Source organism: Pipra filicauda, unplaced genomic scaffold (genome assembly GCF_003945595.2).
Source record: "Pipra filicauda isolate LSUMZ 115617 unplaced genomic scaffold, ASM394559v2 scaffold104_size2351352_pilon, whole genome shotgun sequence".
Lineage (NCBI taxonomy): Eukaryota > Metazoa > Chordata > Aves > Passeriformes > Pipridae > Pipra > Pipra filicauda.
Genome location: NW_024103485.1, coordinates 1,835,836 through 1,853,441, shown reverse-complemented (window position 1 = coordinate 1,853,441; position 17,606 = coordinate 1,835,836). Strand labels below are relative to the sequence as shown.

The 17,606-nt window shown below is 38.4% G+C and overlaps 1 protein-coding gene across 2 annotated transcripts in view; it reads left to right on the top strand.

Moving 5' to 3' along the window:
• PLCZ1 (phospholipase C zeta 1) overlaps positions 1–17,392 on the top strand; it is a 47,164-nt gene extending 29,772 nt beyond the window's left edge. For both annotated transcript variants that reach the window (XM_027747489.2, XM_027747488.1), the window contains 4 exons: positions 8,707–8,879; positions 11,848–11,980; positions 13,687–13,836; positions 17,218–17,392. In XM_027747489.2, coding sequence (XP_027603290.1) covers positions 8,707–8,879; positions 11,848–11,980; positions 13,687–13,836; positions 17,218–17,300 — 539 coding nt within the window. In that variant the 3' untranslated portion in view covers positions 17,301–17,392. The remainder of the gene's footprint in view (positions 1–8,706; positions 8,880–11,847; positions 11,981–13,686; positions 13,837–17,217) is intronic.
• The last annotated feature ends 214 nt before the right edge of the window (positions 17,393–17,606 follow it).

The window sequence follows — 17,606 nt, the reverse complement described above, 5'->3', positions numbered from 1 at the left end:
CCTCTTGGTCCCTTCATTTGCATCTTCATTTTAAAAAAATATATATTCTCATGGGAATAGGCTGATTTAAACAATTCTACACATATATTATTTCCAAACCATGATAGATCTATTCTTAATTCCCTAATCTGTTTTAGATAACTGTTTGGCAGAAATATAACTGCTCTTCACAATGCAAGTCCCAGAGGGAATCTCAGTGAATCTTCTGCTGATGTCCTTCCACTGACTTGACACAGATCTTCTAATTTTTGTGTCTCTCCTTTGTCTGCATAGTCCACATACCCTTCCTGTCTCCCTGCCATTGCACTTTACATCCCATGCAAAGAAGTAATCCCTCCAGATCCCTTCTGCCATTTCCCTAAAACTGTTCACAGGACTCTCAGATTTCTCCTATGTCACCTATTCCCCTTCTTCAGCTCCTTTTACCCTCCCTGCACTTGCTAGCTTAAGTTCCTTTAACATCCATGACTCTTCTGGCTGGGCAAAGAAAATTTATTAGGTTTTGGTCAAACCTACATATAATACCACCTACCAGGTCTCTGCATCATGACATGAGAGCTGAACTATTTCTTCACTTCCCTTAGTGATCGACCCAAAACTGTGTTCTCTTTACCTTGCCAGCAATTTTCCCTAAATTGCTTGGAACATATTAACTTGGAGCAGTCTGGCACTCAGTTAAAGCAGGATGAAATGGTCCAACAGGCTCGAGATTTGTTGGGGCTGAGGACGAGACGTGTAATTGTGTAAACCTAGTTTCCAGGGGAAGGCAAGTTAAAAACCTCAGTTAAGAGTACAGAGTTTCCACTAAATTGCTTTGGGATATCACTCTGCAGTCCATGTCCATCCTCTGAAAATCGAGACTCATAAGAGAAGGTTAGGTTTTGTGAACAAAGAAGTCTTATGGAGAAAAAACCCCCTTTTAATAGTCTGTGGAAAATTAGTATGCCTCCTGCATACAACTGCAGTGTGGCACTGGAAAGAACTGGTTTGGTGTATCCATAGCTCATTTTTATGTAGTAAATAAAATGAATGTAAAGATTTATGCGGGGAAAGAAAATTCGGGACAGTTATTTAAATAAACATATATCAGTTGAATTATATTGACTAAACAGAGCAAAAAATCCAAAACATAAGAAAGCTTCAGCAAAAATAAAAATAGAAAGACTTAAATATCCTTTTGAATATGGCCTTTGCATGCAGTATGAAACATTATCCATGTATCAAAACACTCTACAGGAATCACTAAAACATGGTTTTATGAGAAAGCCATGGTATGGCAGGTACAGAATTTTGCATCAGAAGAGGCCACATAGAACACCTGCTTTCTGGAGCACTCATAAAAATTGGTATGCTGCTGTGAAAGTTCCTCTACTTGTATGATGGATTTTTTTCTTATTCTAGGTTTTGTTTTGGTCTGTGATGTTGAAATGTATCTTGGCAGTTTTGTGACATCTGTTTTGTGGCTTAATCTTGTGTGCAATAATATGCAAAAAAAAATTCATAAAAAGAGGAGAGATAAAAAGCTCTCTAACTAGTTCTGATTTTAACCTCTGAAGCTTCCTAGGGAAAAGAAACCTGCTTACTTAAATCTTGGTGTGCCTCACCTTTGCAACTTAAAACAACTGAAGTCCGACCTTGCTTGGGTTCTGTATCAATACCTATATTATTACTTTCTTCCTAATATGGTTTTAACAGTCCAAAAATTCCTCTTTAGGAAGTGAAAACTAGATTTATTACAACCTGGCTAATGAACTCAACTGATGCATTCCCCCTATTTCATTACCTAGGTGAGGGGGATCTTCTTGAAGGTGTTTTAACCTGCTTGCCAGGGGAGCCCACACACAATCTTGGAGGGCCACGCGTTGTTTTTGGTGGAGTTCATACAACTCTCTTTCTAACATTCTTTCCCCTTCCATGTTTTCCATATCCTCCAATTGCTGCAGAATAGTCTCCACACAACTATCACAAATCTTACTAAATACTGATGAATAATGTGTTGTGTAAAGATGATACTGAGATGCCAAAGAAATAAGTGTGTTTATTAAATAATTGGAAAAAATTCCACGGCTGTAATAGGCCACATGGCCATCCTGGTTTATGGACCTCCTCAAAAAGGTTGCTTTGCTTCTTACTGCCCATAAGTCCTCAGCCCAATGGGACAGCTATTAGAATTGCAGACTCCAGGGATATGATTAATGAAATACTTCCAGTAAGGACCCATTTTTTTAATATGTTGTCCATTAAACTTCATTGATTTGATCGTCACAAGCTGTGGTGGGGCAGTTAACTCAGGTGTAGACACGTACAGGTTAGGTGGGACAATATCATTCAATGTATGAAGCTCCCTAAATGTACTCAGCTTTCCTTTGGAATGGCTCCAGGGTCTGGGAGTTGTTTTGAATGATAGTTTCATGTTTCTCCTGCAGAAATGTGCCTACTGTCAGGTTTATGAGAAAGCTCTTGGGCTGCTCTGTAGTCTGGTTATTTTTTAGAGTGTTTGGTGTATGTAATATACACTGGGATTTCACCTAAAAGCACGAAACATTGAATTTAGTTTTATCAGTTTTTTCCAGCTACCTTCACTTCAGAAAACCAGTAGAATAATAAATCATATATCTGAAATCCAGTAAATTTTAAAGAAGGACAGAAAAACATTGCAGGGACACATATACCTCTGAAATCTTTGCTGGTCTTATTCTAAACTGTGTGTCAGTGAGTCAGACTAAAACAGGAAAGGGAAGCTGATAAAATACACTGTTCTGCCAAGAATCACAAGTTAAAAAAAAATTAAATTATTTTGTAAAAATATCTGTTTAATGATGAATGAAATCAGGTAAATGACATCTAAAAGATGCTCAGACTTACACTGAAGTGTAACTTTCAGACTGACACATCCATTAGGTAGCAAAAATCAATTTAGATTTTAGATTTGATAATTTATCAGAAATGCTTTAGGTACTTCTCCCATGAGAACCTCACGAGAGAGGATCCCTAACTGAAACCACTCGTGGATGTACATGGACAATGGATGACTTTTAATCACCCGCAATCTTTTTGTCCAGTAGAACTCCTTGTAATTATGTGGGAACAATGTCAGCAATTATGAACTGCAGGGCTGAATTCTTAACATTTCAAATGACAGCGCCTTTAGAGCAAAAGTATTGAATTGAATTGGTTCAATGACAATAAAAAAAAAGACTGACTGCCCATTCTAAGCGTGTTATGTCAGGCAGCTCTGCATTTACTCAGTTCTCAGAAGAGTAGTTACTCTTACCGTGGCAGAAGCCCTTATATTGTAAGTCATTCAGAAATTAAGTGTCTGTAAAATAAGAGCAACCGTTTCAAAATACATCAGTGACAAATAAAGCCGGAAATTATAATTAGGCTTAATAATATTTGGAGTCTGAATACCTAAAGCCCAATTTTATTCTGTAAGGAGAAGGAAAAAATACATACAGTCTGACGAATTTTTTTGATCAGAAAAAGAGATGAGAATTTGTGTGCCAAAATTTACACTGTCCATTTAAGCCTGCTCTGTGTTGCAAGGGAACTGATCACTATGTTTGTTTTTTTTTTTTTTCTGGTAGACCAAAGTCCTTGTTCATAAAGTTTGGGTGGGATCTCACCTATTCACAGGCCTGGCAAGAGGGCTAGAGCTGCATGAAGATTTAGAAAAATTGAAAAGCTCAAGGCAAAAGGGATGCTGAGGACACTTAAAAGACTGACTTTGGACAGGATGTCCTCAAGCCTGAATTAAGTCCCCAGAGATGGCAGTGGGGATCAGAGTGACATGTCAAGACAAGACCAAAACAGCAAGCAATGCTCAGAGCCATCTGAGGAGGCTGCTGTAATTTGGCAAAGAGGCTTGCTTATGCTGCAAGTCTTTCTACTTTCTCAGATAGATAAAGTTAAAAATCATGCTTAAAAAAGACCATTTTCTCTGGTTTCATACTCTGACCACTTGGTGATGGAGCACATTATCTTCCTTACACCTGCTGTTAGTGAGAAAGGTTTATAGGGTACTACATATGCATTGCATTTCTCCTATGCAGACTCATCAGACTGCATATTAGATTTAGTATATTGAAAATAGTATTCAAAGAGAAATATTATTTGTATTTGAGCACATTGTGATAGTTAATGCTTGCACAAGGCTTGGAAATGGGTGTTGTATTTATCATTCAGATGATGATGGTATTAGTTTGATAGAATTTGTTTACTACTGATGAGATCCCATTGCTGTGTAATCTGCTTCCTTTAAATTAATGCTTGCCTCCTGGTATATGGAGCAGGTGACAATATGTCATCATGTTACAGTTTATTCTTCCTTCAGGTGTCTTCAGTTGATTTTAATGTAATCTGATGACTGAATATCCTCCCTTTGCATCCAGACTTTGAGTCAACTCATACTGAGTTTTAAAAGCCCCTTTCATCCCTCTAAAAAAAGGTCATGTGGAATACCCAGCCGTGTGAGAACTTAGAGTCACAGAATGGTTTGGGTTGGAAGGAACCTTAAAGATCATGCAGTTCCAAGCTTCCTACCATGGACAGGGACACCTTCCACTAAATCAGGTTACTCAGGGCCCCATCCAACCTGGCCTTGAATATTTCCAGGGATGGGGCCTCTACAACTTCTCTGGGCAGCCTGGGCAGCCAAATATACCCTTTGTATTCTGGGCAGCCTGTTCCAGTGCCTCCCTACCCTCAGAATAAAGATTTTTTCCCTAATATCTAATCTAAACCCGCTCTCTTTCAGTTTGAAGCCATTCCCACTTGTCCTGTCACTACATGCCCTTGCAAATTGTCTCTCTCCATCTTTCCTGGACTTCTGAAATATTTCTCTAAATTTGGGCAGTGATGGATTGGGTGCAGCTGTGAGCTGCATGTGAGAAGAAAGGATAGACTGTCAATGCCCAGCTGGGAGTGCTAACGTGGGATGAAAGCAATGTCTTCAAATCCAATCACATAGAGCATCTCATAACCAATGGCAACATACCAGATCATTAGGATATGCTGTTTTCACCAGCATTTCCCAGTCTGTGTGGAATTCAGCTCAAATTTTAAATATTTAAGGCACAGAATTGCATTGCATTCATTGTGAGTGGCCCGTTTTAAGAACAGAGACAATTGGAAAGAGCTGAGGGGATGGCAACAAGGCTGACAAAAGGGTTGGAAGTGTGGTCTATTATATCTCTTTAGACTTAAATGAGTGAGGTAAATCATGGAGATAGGAACATTGGCAATGAACGGGTTTTACATACGATATTGTTTGAAATCACATAAAATTTTGAGATGCATTTTAAATGGCATAAAATGCAATTAAGCAGCTCATTTTAAGAAAAATTGATGACAAATGTGTCCTTAGCCATTTTAAAATCTTCCCTTTTAAATGGAGAAAATACACTAAACCTTATGTAAGTAATACAGCTGATAGAGCCAGGAAGCAAAGAATAAAAAATAAAAAATGGCAATTTTAAAGTCCCAGCAGGACTATTAATTGAGAGGCAGGATCACAGACAAAAGATGTGCAGTTTTCCTCAACTGCCTTCAAATCATAGTTACAGGGCTCATTTTGGTTTTAAAAAGCTTTTACTTTTAGTCTATAAATCATCTTGAATGGTAGTGCTTATGGAAGGGGCTGTATCTGAATATTTAGAAGGTTGTTAGTTCTGCTATTAGTTGTAGGACTGACTTTAGTTAACTCCTTGTGATACAGAGGGTTTTGGTCAAATATACCCTTTGTATTCCTCTGTGCAGTGTGGATTGTTTCATCTTTTGGAGCTAGGCAATTTCCTAACTTCCATGTGCTATAGGAAGTTATTTACATTTGGGGCCTACTGGGACAGCCGTGGAAGATGACTTGAGTATTAAATACTCTGATCTGAAGGAGATTTGGCCATGTGGTTCCAGGAAGACAGATCCATTTCAGGTGCAGGAATCACACTGAGGAATTCCTTTGCTCAGGTTGTCCTCCAAGACCATGTTTTGCTTTGCTGTTTTGATTTTGATGTCAACATTAAAAGGCTTTCAGAGTTCAGTAAAAGGATTGAGGCGAAAGTTAAATGTACACAGTGCTAAACTTCAGGTGTCTGTACTTCCCCATGAAAGCCACACATTAAGACGATGTACTGCTCAAATGGTTTCATTGTAAGAACATTTAGGCTTCTTTCCAAAAGAAATTGTCAGTTTAAAGCTCTCTTCATACGTGCATTAAATTTCTACTCTTTCATAAAACAACAGTAAAAGGTTATTATTGACAGTTCTGCTCTTGAATTCAGCAAAACTGAAATGAAACTCTGGGTAGAAATTCTGTCTTCCTTGCAGAAAGATGTTGCTAAGCCCACACTGCTAGGCATAGGCTTTAGTTTATGATCCTTCCCATTTCTCAAGAAGTATAAGGATTATAATTAAAAAGAAAAACTGTGCATCAACAATACACCATAAAACAGTGTCCTGGGAGGCCCCAAGCAGCTGCAAACCTTGCTAACAGTTTTAGTAGAGGTGTGCATCTCAGAGCATAGGATGCAAAATTTCACATTGCCTTAATCTCCCTAAAACTTGCAATGCCAAGAAACCAGTAGGTAAGTTAAAACTACTGTTCTGTGTGTCTTTAACTTATTCTGAGGTAAAATTAAATTAAGTGAAAATATAGTGTTGATGTTTGAAGATATGAACCCATAATAACATTGCCCTTCACATGTGTTGCAAAAGTAATTTTCCTAATGTGATGACATGTAAAGTATTCTCCTTTGCTTGTTTCTGTTGTTACATCAGATTTTCCTACTTAGTAGCCTATAAAACTTAGCAAATTTAGCAATAGTCTCATTATGTAATTTGTTTCATTGTGTGGAAGCTGCTATTTGAAGCTACAACTGTTCAATTTGCCTAATTTCAGCTACACTTTTTAAACCACATTTTCTGAGTATGGCCTAGGAATCATCTATGAACTGGGTTATCTGTAGATCACACCAGGGCCCAGACTTCCAGGGCCCTTGGGGTTGCAGCTCTGTAGCATCACTGCACAGCTTGAATCAATGCATTAAGATGTGACAAGCATCATACAGCACCACATTTGGAGCTGTTTCTGGATGATGTGTTGACTCATAAAAAACCAAATTGTGAACCACTGCCAAAACCATACCAGGAGAATATTTACCCTGTTTTAAATGTAATGGGCAATATGAACACTTTGATTTCTATTGTCAAAGGTAAAAAAAGTTCCTTTGCATATTGACACAAAATTTATCTCTGCATCTACATTAGCATTTAGTTCAAAGCAGGAGTGCATGTTGTGTTTTGTCTTTGTTGTTTTGGTTTTTTTTTGTTTCTTTGGGATTTTTTAGGCAAGATTTCGAGTTGTTCCTACTCGTTCCATGTTGGTTCATGATGCAGAGCAATCTCAGGTAGCACAAATAACATTCCTTTCAGATGAACTAGGTGATGCACAGGGGGAGCACCTGGTGTATTCCAGCCATTGGTTGGTTTTGAGGCCATGGAACCAGGCTAGAGCTCTTCTGAAGTAACCCCACCAAAAACATGTGTAGTGCAAACACCAGGCCCATAGCACCAGCTGCTTCATTCCTATTTTGTCATTTACTAGAGAACGTTTTAAAAGGATCATCAAAACAGTGAAGAAACAAATAATTTTGAAGTGAAAACATTTTATGCGTTTTCCACATCAGATGAGGATTTTTGAATTGAGCCAAATCTTCATTCAGTACATTTATATTATTTTATTGGAACATCTAATAACATCTTCTTCCTGAATTATGAGGACTCACTTAAACTGCTAAAGTCTTCCTTTTTTTTTCTTACCAAGCCATCAAGTAAATGACTTTTTATCCTTTTCTATTTAACACATGTCATGTTATCACTTCGCTGATTTGACTTCTGCATTTTCTATTTTGAATGTGACAGGAAGCTCTAATGTACTGGAATAGGGGAAATTTCATTAAACAGGTCTAGTTCAATGTTGGCTTTATCTCATGAATTACAATATCCTGTTGACGAGACGTGAGTATTGTATTGTTGCTGCTGCAGCAAACCAGGAATGTTTTGAACTGCCAAGGAAAGGAAAAGCTGTCAGGTGTATTCTGAAAATAATCACCAATACTGGAGGATTAAGCTTGAAGAGAGAGTGCTCACATAAATTTAAGAACACTTTTAAAATTGCTTCTATAAACTTATTTGTATTTGCACTGAATATTCTAACTCTAAGATAAAGCTTCTTGATATTCTGGGTGACATGTTTTTGTGACGAATTCTGTGCCGTAACTAAGGTCAGATACAATCCCAGAGTTTTGCCTTCTGCACCAGAACTTTGTTAGCAAGTTTGGGCTGCAGGGTCTCGCTGCTGTGGAGAAACTAGTATGTGAATTTAGTTCTCATAGAGAAAAAAGATGTCTCCTTTCATATTCTCCAAGGTCTAATTTAGAAAGAAAATGGAAAACACGTGACATACTGCAATATAAAAAAGATCTATAGGGAAATTCTTAAAGTGGTGGAGTTCTACATAGTGCACTGCTTTTGTGTGTGAACAATTAATTACTGAATGCTGCTAAATTTAAGAGAAATAACGGGAACTTACAGATGAATTGAAAGATATACCTATTTTAACTCCACTTGCACTTTTTTTTTTTTACTATTTGTTTTATAAAATGGTCTCAAATCTAATTCACTAAAATCAATATTTATCCAATTTTACAGTGGCCTTAAACTTCCAGACACCGGGAACACAGATGGAATTGCAAGATGGAAAATTCCTAGACAACGGTGGTTGTGGCTACGTGCTGAAACCCGAGTTCTTGAGAGATCGCAACACAACCTTTACACCAAAAAATGTGGGAGCATACAGTAAACCAATGTCTCTGTCAATAAGGGTAAGATTATTTAGAAATGGGAAAACAAATGTTTTGTAGTTCAGATGTATTTGTTATCTATTATCGGTTTCTCATCTTATCCCCATTTCTGGTCGTCGAGAAGTTTAATATTGTTTTTTAACAAGACGGCAAAGCTCTCATACAGTATCTATTGCTGCTTGGGTGCTTTCCCATTTGTACTTCACTCATGTTTGCTAAAATATGTAGGTGTTCAGAGCTTGTAAGAGTTTGTAAAAATACATGATTTTTCTCGTGGTGTTGGGTACAGAAATATAAACAGTGTAGCTGACAAAGGGACCGGTCAGTTGTGGTTGTGGAGACTGAACTCTGAAAACTCAGAAATCAAATGTTCCTTTTTGGTGTTTTTTTTCTTTAAATATTAATAATACCACATGTACTGTTATAATGTTAACTCACAAATAGTAAAATTTAAAGATATGATAGGAAGCTTTATGCTTCTTTTAAGTTTCATTATCTTCCTGTGCATACATGAAAGACTATTTATCATCCTAGAATAACATAAATAAGTGTGAAGAGGGATGAATTAATAAGCCTTTGAATTATTTCCACTTCTCCCAAATTAAAATATTCTAAAAATATTAGAAATACATGTCATTTACAAATAATGGGTTAGAAAAACCCTTTTTTTGAGGTCAAGTAGATGCCTTATAATTGTTCACTAGTTAGAAAACTACCCTTTCCCAATGAAAAATTGATATTTCTGATTACCCAGTACACTGCTTGCATAAATGCCATTTAATTAGCATAAAATTAGTGTATAATTGCTATTTTGTTTCTTTCTGAAAAATAAAGAGTGGAGATAAAACATTAGTTAATACCAATTATGAAGTACTTACATAATGCATGCACCTAATCAAGACCATTTCAGTGTCCTGACAGTGAGCATACCAATTGTGAATAGACATTGCTGAATGATTTCAAGCAGCCAGGCAAATACCTCAATTATTTTAGCCCTTATTTGTATAAAGCAGGAATTAATTAAGATGAGCAGAACTCCCCAGCTGTAATGCAGGAGACAGACAAATTCATTGACAATGGGATGTAAATGCCTGAGTGTGGAAGAAGCTGGAAAAGAGAAAGGCAGCTTTTTAGGCTGAGGGCACAGACTGAGATTACAGGCTGGGTGGTGCAGGCTACAGAGGAGCAATGGGACTGTAGGGCATAGGGAGCTCCATTCACAGAGTCAGCAACACAACCCAGGAAATGGTGGTTGAAGACAAAAAGAATCAGGAGCAGGAGTCAAAGGAGAAGCAGTTTCTGCTGAGAAAGAGTTACTACCTTGATGAGTAGAGAAATTATTTAACAGAAGGCAAAGATATAAAACATCTGGGGGCCAAATGTCTAAGAATGACTGGGAATGAATCAATCAATGAAGAACAGAATTGAACAGAAAAATCACACAGGGCCTGATTTTACCGAATTCAATATCCCTCTTAAGCTGATGTACCACAATTCCCATCAGCAAGAAGCATATAGCCTTTGAAGGACAAATACAGATATTCAAGGTGCTTCACAAGGAGACTTCTGAGCCCAACCTTTTTACTACTCTCTGTATGTCTGCTTCACCTTGGGTCTCAAAAATTAATTGGATTTATGGATTTAGGTCACTGTGTGCTGAAAAAGAGCTCACTCTTTTCCCACCCCATGGAGGACTTAGACTGGGTCTAGCAATGAGGTAGGAGTGTGATGCAGGCCTTGGCCAGTGGGGCTGCATTTTCATCATGACATTCAGGCCATGGCAAGGAACCTCCCCAGGATCTAAGTGGGCACCCCATGAGTGATTGCAAAGCTTTCTAGTGAAGGTAGTAGCTATTTTTTAGGAAGAAAGGGGACAGCATCAGTGTGTGCTAAGCCACTGCTCTTCAATATGTCAGGCTAGAAGTTTTCTTGGAGCAAGGTGAAATACTTGAGCAAAAGGTGGAATTTGTGGGGTTTGATTTTCTGGTGGTTGACAGGGGAATAAGAATCTCTATCACGAGTTTTGATGCTTAGTCCTGACACCAGGATCAGGAGTCATAGCTTTCACCAAGGCTTGCAGGGTTGTATCTCTCTATTGATACATTCCATACACCAATTTCTAAAAAGCAGATTATGCACAGATGGTTATTCTCTCCTAGGTGTCCTGAAATACAGGCAGAAAGCACACAAAGTTGTGACTTTCATGAATCCTTTCTTAGGCTGGTTGCCAGATTACAGGGCAGTTTGAGGCAAAGTTTCTAGGTAGCTAACTAAATTAAGGAGAAAAACATCAGGGAGCTTACTAAATGCAGAGGTTTTATGTATTACTATGCAAGAGAAGGAACACAGGTGAGGCAGTCTGCTACACACCCTGTAACACAATGCTGATGTCACCATGGGTGTTAATGCTGGTCCACTAGACACAAATTGGAATTCAAGAACTTGGTATCAGAAAATGCAAGAAATCATGAAACTTATTCCTACAACATTATTATCTTGCATATTAACAAAGTATAATATTTATGTCTAGCTATTGAATCAAAATTTAAGCCTGTAAATTATTATTTAAAGCATGATACAGATTTTTTTTTTTTAACAATGAGGGTGGCAAAACACTGAAACAGGTTGCCCAAAGAAGTGGTAGATGCCTTGTCCTTGTCAACATTTAAGCTTGGACGGGGCCCTGAGCAACCTGATCTAGTTGAAAATGTCCCTGTTCGTTGCAGGGGGTTTGGACTAAATGACCTTTAAAGGTCTCTTCCAAGCCAAACCATTACGATTCTATGAAATTATCAAAAAATTAAATGGGAAGGACCATATTCCTAATTTTCTTGTCTTTAATATACATTTTTAGAAGAGTTTATGGCTGTTATATGCTATTTACAGTAGTTTCTTATGAAACAGCTATTTCTACTATGGCTACAATATGGCTACTATGTATAATTGATTCTTAGAGTTATTTCAGTCCATTACAACTTTAATTTTCCAGCTCATCAGTGGTCATCAGTTACCACCCAGCAGCCTGTCGAAGACTAACAAAGCTGACCCTTTAGTGCAGATAGAAATCTATGGTGTGCCAGAAGATCAAGCAAAAAAGAAATCTAGTGTTGTAAAAAGCAATGGTGAGCATCAGTCTGATTCTCTTGACTGTGAACAAAGCACAATAGTATTTTATAAGGAATTATCAGTTTTGCATCCCAGGGCATTGGTATTAACTTACAGAAACTCCAATTATTTCTCTCTAGACTAGAATCTTTTGGCACAAAATTTGTAGCAGAAGCTTGTGCTATGTGCCATTTTTGTAGATTAGTAGGTTCAGGAAGCACAAATTCCTAGTTAGGAGCACTCTCCTAAAGGAAGATGGAATTGTTTTTACACCCTTCTGTCACCCTGGACAGCCCCACAGAGCTGCTTGCCCACTCTCCCCCAGTTGGATGGAAGAAAACTCTTGGGTTGAGATAAAGACAGTTTAAGAGGTAAAGCAAAAGCTGCACACATAGGCAGAGAAAAATGTAGAATTCATCCCCCACTTCCCAAGAGCAGGCAGACACAGAGCCATTTCCAGGAAAAAAAGGCTTCGTTATACATTGTGGTTACTCGGGAAGGCAGACACTGAACTCTGAACATCCTCCTTTCCTCCCTTCCCCCGGCTTTCTTTTGCCAAGCATGATGCCACATGGTCTGGAATATCACTTGGGTAGTTGGGGTTAGCTGTCCCCACTGTGTCTCCTCTCAACTTCTTGTGCACCCCCAGCCTGCTCACTGGGATGGGGAGGGTGTGCTGCAGCACAAAAAAGACAGGGGTCCTTGTCACTGTTCAAATCCTGCTCAGCAATAGCTCCAACGTTGGTGTGTCATCAACACTGTTTTGATCCAGAACACAGCACCATAAGGGTTGATATGAAGCAAATCAACCAGCCTAAATCAGTACACTAATTGGTACATTTAAAGACCTTTTTTTCTGAAGAAACTTCCGTAGCTTCATCACTTAGCTCATTTGAAGCTTCTAGTAGGAGTAGTCCCTTAATTGCTTGACAGGTGAAGTGTGTACTCTTTGTAGCTGCCTTCAAGCACTCCCTTATCTTTATCATATAGATCTTCTTGATGTCTCAGACTACAAGTTGCCTGTGATCTTCCTTCTCCTGTACTTCTGTCTTCTATTTTTTTCCATTGCCTTTTTTATAGATGGCTGCTGTTTTAAATCAGCCCCTGAATTTCTTTTCTCTGTATGATCATTGCTCAAGACAAAGCAACTCCCTCCTGTTTCACATCCTCTTTTTGTATTTCTAGTCTAGCGAATGTTTTACTACCTGAATTTATTTAGCTCCTACCTCATTTCCAGCACTGTGAAAGGAGAAACTTCGGCAAAAGCATGACATTATATGTCTATATAGACATATAGTTCCTACATGTCTGTAGGAAAATTTAGGTTGAGCAGGGGCTCTTAACCTGGCTATTTTGCTCTTCTAAGAGATGACACCGACTTTGTTAGGCTTTTGTTTTACAGTATGATAATCCCTGACAAATCCTTAGGAAGGGGCTGGCCTATATATACTGTAAGCAAGTCACAAGCTGTCTAAGTTTGTTTCATTCTCAGAGCTTCCCACTGAGAGTTTTAACTCCATAATCTATACAAAAGATGTGATCTACGTACACCCGCAGTCAGTGGGAGTCTCATCATCTATTTAAATGGGCACAGAAATCTAGGGAAGAAGAATGAACCCTCACCAGTTCAAACTAGTGACAGCAGATAGAATAATTCAGTTATTAAGTAGAAAAAATGAAATTGTATTTTAATCCTGTTTCTTTTCTTTTTTTTTCCCATTAGCTTTGTGCCCTAAATGGAATGAAACCTTCTCTTTTAACATCCAAGTTCCAGAACTAGCAATGATACGCTTCTGTGTGGAGGATGAGGTCTCTCTGGTTAACAATGAATTCCTTGGTCAATACACTTTACCTGTGCTGAGCCTGAATACAGGTAACAATTTTATGTGAGCCACCTATAACAGCTCAAAAAAAAATCTGTGACATTCCAGGCTTTTATCATTACTGCAGCATTGAGAAAGTGCAGCATTATGTCTATTTTCTAAAGGAGGATTGTATAACTATATGTAAAAATGGCACTCCCTGGTTTTTGAAGTATGCAAATCCCTGTGAATGTGAATCCAGGATGTTGAAATCAAAATAATATTAATGACAGTTAATTATTCCTACTGCAATATTCCACTCTAGATAGAAACTGCTCAGATGGTATTTTAATTCACTACAAGGAGCAGGATTAGTCAGAATGGCTCTGAAGGCAACAGTTTTGTGCACTTTCCACTCAGTTAGGCTCAAAACCCAACACAAACCAAATTAAAACAAAACCAACCACCAAAAAACCCTCAGGTAACCTATCTGCAACTTTTCAGAGTGGAGAACAAAGAATATAAATCAGGCAAAATATTTATGGTATTTTTCTTACTAGAGCTTCTGGAACGGTTCCTGGAACCTTTTGTAATGAATAGGCTGCACATAAAGAGCACACACAGAAGTCAGTAGGCCAAGGAGAAAGGCTTATGTAAAATGGCTGTTTACCACACTGGGTTTCTAAAGCTATTTCTGACAAAACAAACAGCTTTTATTAGTGAATAAAGATGTGGAGGGAAAACACTGGAGCTGGCAACAGGCACTGTGCCTTTTTTATTAAGCTTAACAGGATTTTGAATGGCTTTTTTTCCCCCGTGTTCTAAAGTCATAAAGCTGCTTGTGATTCTTAGTTGAGGTTGAGGAGTTACGCAAGAACAAAGACATTACTCTTGGAGCACAGTTGTTTCTCTACAACATCAATTTTTACACTGATAACCTTTTACTTTCCTTTCCTTAGTATATTTCCAGATAATGAAAAAAAAAACCCGACAACTTGCAGTGCCTGAGACAAATTTAAATATCAGAAAACGATGTTTACGTACACCTGTAAAATAATTGATTTGGGTTTTTCTTATATACAATTTTTCTTTCTGGCTCTAATGTGCCTGTATGATTAATTATGGCCACAAATGAGGGATTTATATTTTGGAAAAGTAAGAGCTTGCAGATTCTGTAGGAAGTATTTTGAGTGGAATAATACAAAATACCAGGAAATCAGTGTAGGTACAAAACCTACAAATGGTGCCAAACAAATTGTCCCAATCAACACTTAACACAATGTAAAGAAAATGTAATTTGCCATCAGGATTGCCCAGAGGCATTAATAAAATGCTTCTAAGAGGTGAAGTGATAAATAATTTCAAAATTTAGTGCAATGCTTAACACTGAGACCTCTAAAACCAGGTGTGGAACAATGGTTTTGCTTTAGGTACCCAAGCTCTTTAGACAGTAAAATGGGAAAATAATGTTCTTACAGAGGGAGTCACAACAGTCTACATTTCCTAGGCAAGAACTGCCTAAAATGCTGAAGAGTGAGCTAAGATTTAAGTCTTACTCTTCAGAGCTCAGCTTTAATCTGTACTACAGGACTGTCCCTCTTTCCTTAGTATTCATATCCCTGAGGTGTCCCCGAGGGCAAGTTGCTTCCAAAAGCTGAGCAGTGCTTACATCTTTTCCCTTTGACGGGCAGTGGGACAAAGTTGTGCCTTTGCCACCCTCCCCCACATTTTCTTTTGAAAGGATTCAAATCTGTATCCTCCCTGCCTTCCTTTCCCCAGTAGCAGCCTCCCAACTCAGCAGACTACACTGGGGAGGAATGCTTGCAGCCCAGCTGAAGCAGACTTTGGTTTTTCATGCAATGATTATGTTGTTATACTCAGAGGGGCTTAAACTGAAAATAATTCTCTACCTTGGTGGTTAAAGGCAAGATTGGGGAGTCCTGTGTTACAGTCCCAGTTCCAGTGAGTGGAGAATACTAATACAGGACAGGAATTCAGTTATTACTGTTATTATCATGGGATCCAGGAACAGTTAATTATTTAATGCAAATTGGAGCAATTTGAATAAAAAAAAAGGAAGCTTTACTTCTCTCAGGAAACTTTGTGGAATATTTTGTAGGTAGGGGCTAGAACAGCATCTTCAGAAATTAGTCTTAGTCCCTGAAGTGTATCTTTGGATAGGAAATACACTGAGTCTTCCACAGACTGTGTGCATGCCCTAAAAACTGATTTCAAATGTAAATTGCCTGGAAGCAGCTTTACTATCTGCTGCCCAGAAGCTGAACCTTAGATACCAGGGGAACTTTCATGTAGTATGACAGGATGAGAGGACATGGCCTCAGTCTGCACCAGGGGAGGTTCAGGCTGGACATCACGGAGAATTCTTCACTGAAAGGGTGGTCAAGCATTGGAATGGGCTGCCCAGGGAGGTGGGGGAGTCACCATCCCTGGAGGTGTTTAAGAACAGACTGGACATGGCACTTCGGCCTGATTGACAAGATGGTGATTGGTCAAATGTTGGACTTGATTTTAGAGGTCTTTTCAAAATCCTTCTTTAGGTATGTCTGGATGTCTTTGGGACCCTCATTTATGTGAGTTTGGAATGTCTCGATTCTTTTATACAGAATCACAGAATCATTTAGGTTGGAAAACCGCAGCCCAGAAAATATTTATTCAAAACAGAGACTTACTTAAATAACTGCAGTTAAATATAAATAGATAAAGCACAGGACAGTTTTTTAATCAAAAGTAACATTGTTTATTGTTATGAAATAACAGACATTTAGTCATATAAAGCAATACAGGTTGGGGTTTTGGAGACGAAATTGTTTTGTTTTTCAAGCAGGTAAGTTAATTGTTTTAAATTGATAAGTGCAGCTTCTCCAAATGCTTCAACAACCAGATGACCACACAGTTTCTGAGGCATGCCTTATCCCTGATAACAGGAATTACTCATATGCAAAAGAAGAACCTTAACAGATTTAAGATGTCATGGTAGAGCTCACACTACACTTTTTTTTCTGCCTCAGCTGGACAGTGCATTGCTACTGCAACACTGTTCTTCTCTGAGGCACTCTGATTCACAGGTTATTTAATTTGCTATCAGAACAATGATACAGCATGTAATAACTTTGAATGTTAAAATATATGCTTTCCCCATGTTTAAATATCACTGGGCTAAAAGTCTTCAGTTTGAAAAAATACCACATAGTGAAAAACACTAGAGTTTTTAGCTCTGTGACCAAAAATGCCAGAATTGGAACACTGCATATGTAGAGGAGAAAAAAACAACAGAAATGGTATTTGGGTTCTGTATCATTTTGGTTTATTTTAAAGAGTTAATTGAGAGAATCATAAATTATGCCTTATTTGCATTGTATATCATAAAAGCACTCCATGGTAACATTTGGGCTTGTGGTTAGCACACTAATAAAGTTTGATTGCATTTCCAGGTTACCGTAACATTCCGCTGCTGACCAGAGAGGGCATCAAGATCGAATCTGCGTCGCTGTTTGCCCACATCTGGTACTATTAATGGTGTTTTCTGCAACAGGAATTGTTCTGGGGCATGGCACCCCGCTTCAATAAAGTGGCATTACTGGGTTTGCAACAACCCAGTGGTCTGATTTCCAGCGTGGCACATTCTCAATGATTTTATGAAGATAATGGGCCTTCTTGTGTAAGTGGTACCTGGATCAGTAACAGCTGCTGACGTTGGCCCTGCTGCTATTATTGAACTCTCTGTTGTAGGAGAAGAATGTTCAAGAACATTTAAGGGATCTGAAGGTGCACAAGTCCATGGGACCTGACAGGGTACATCCACAGGTCCTGAGGGAACTGG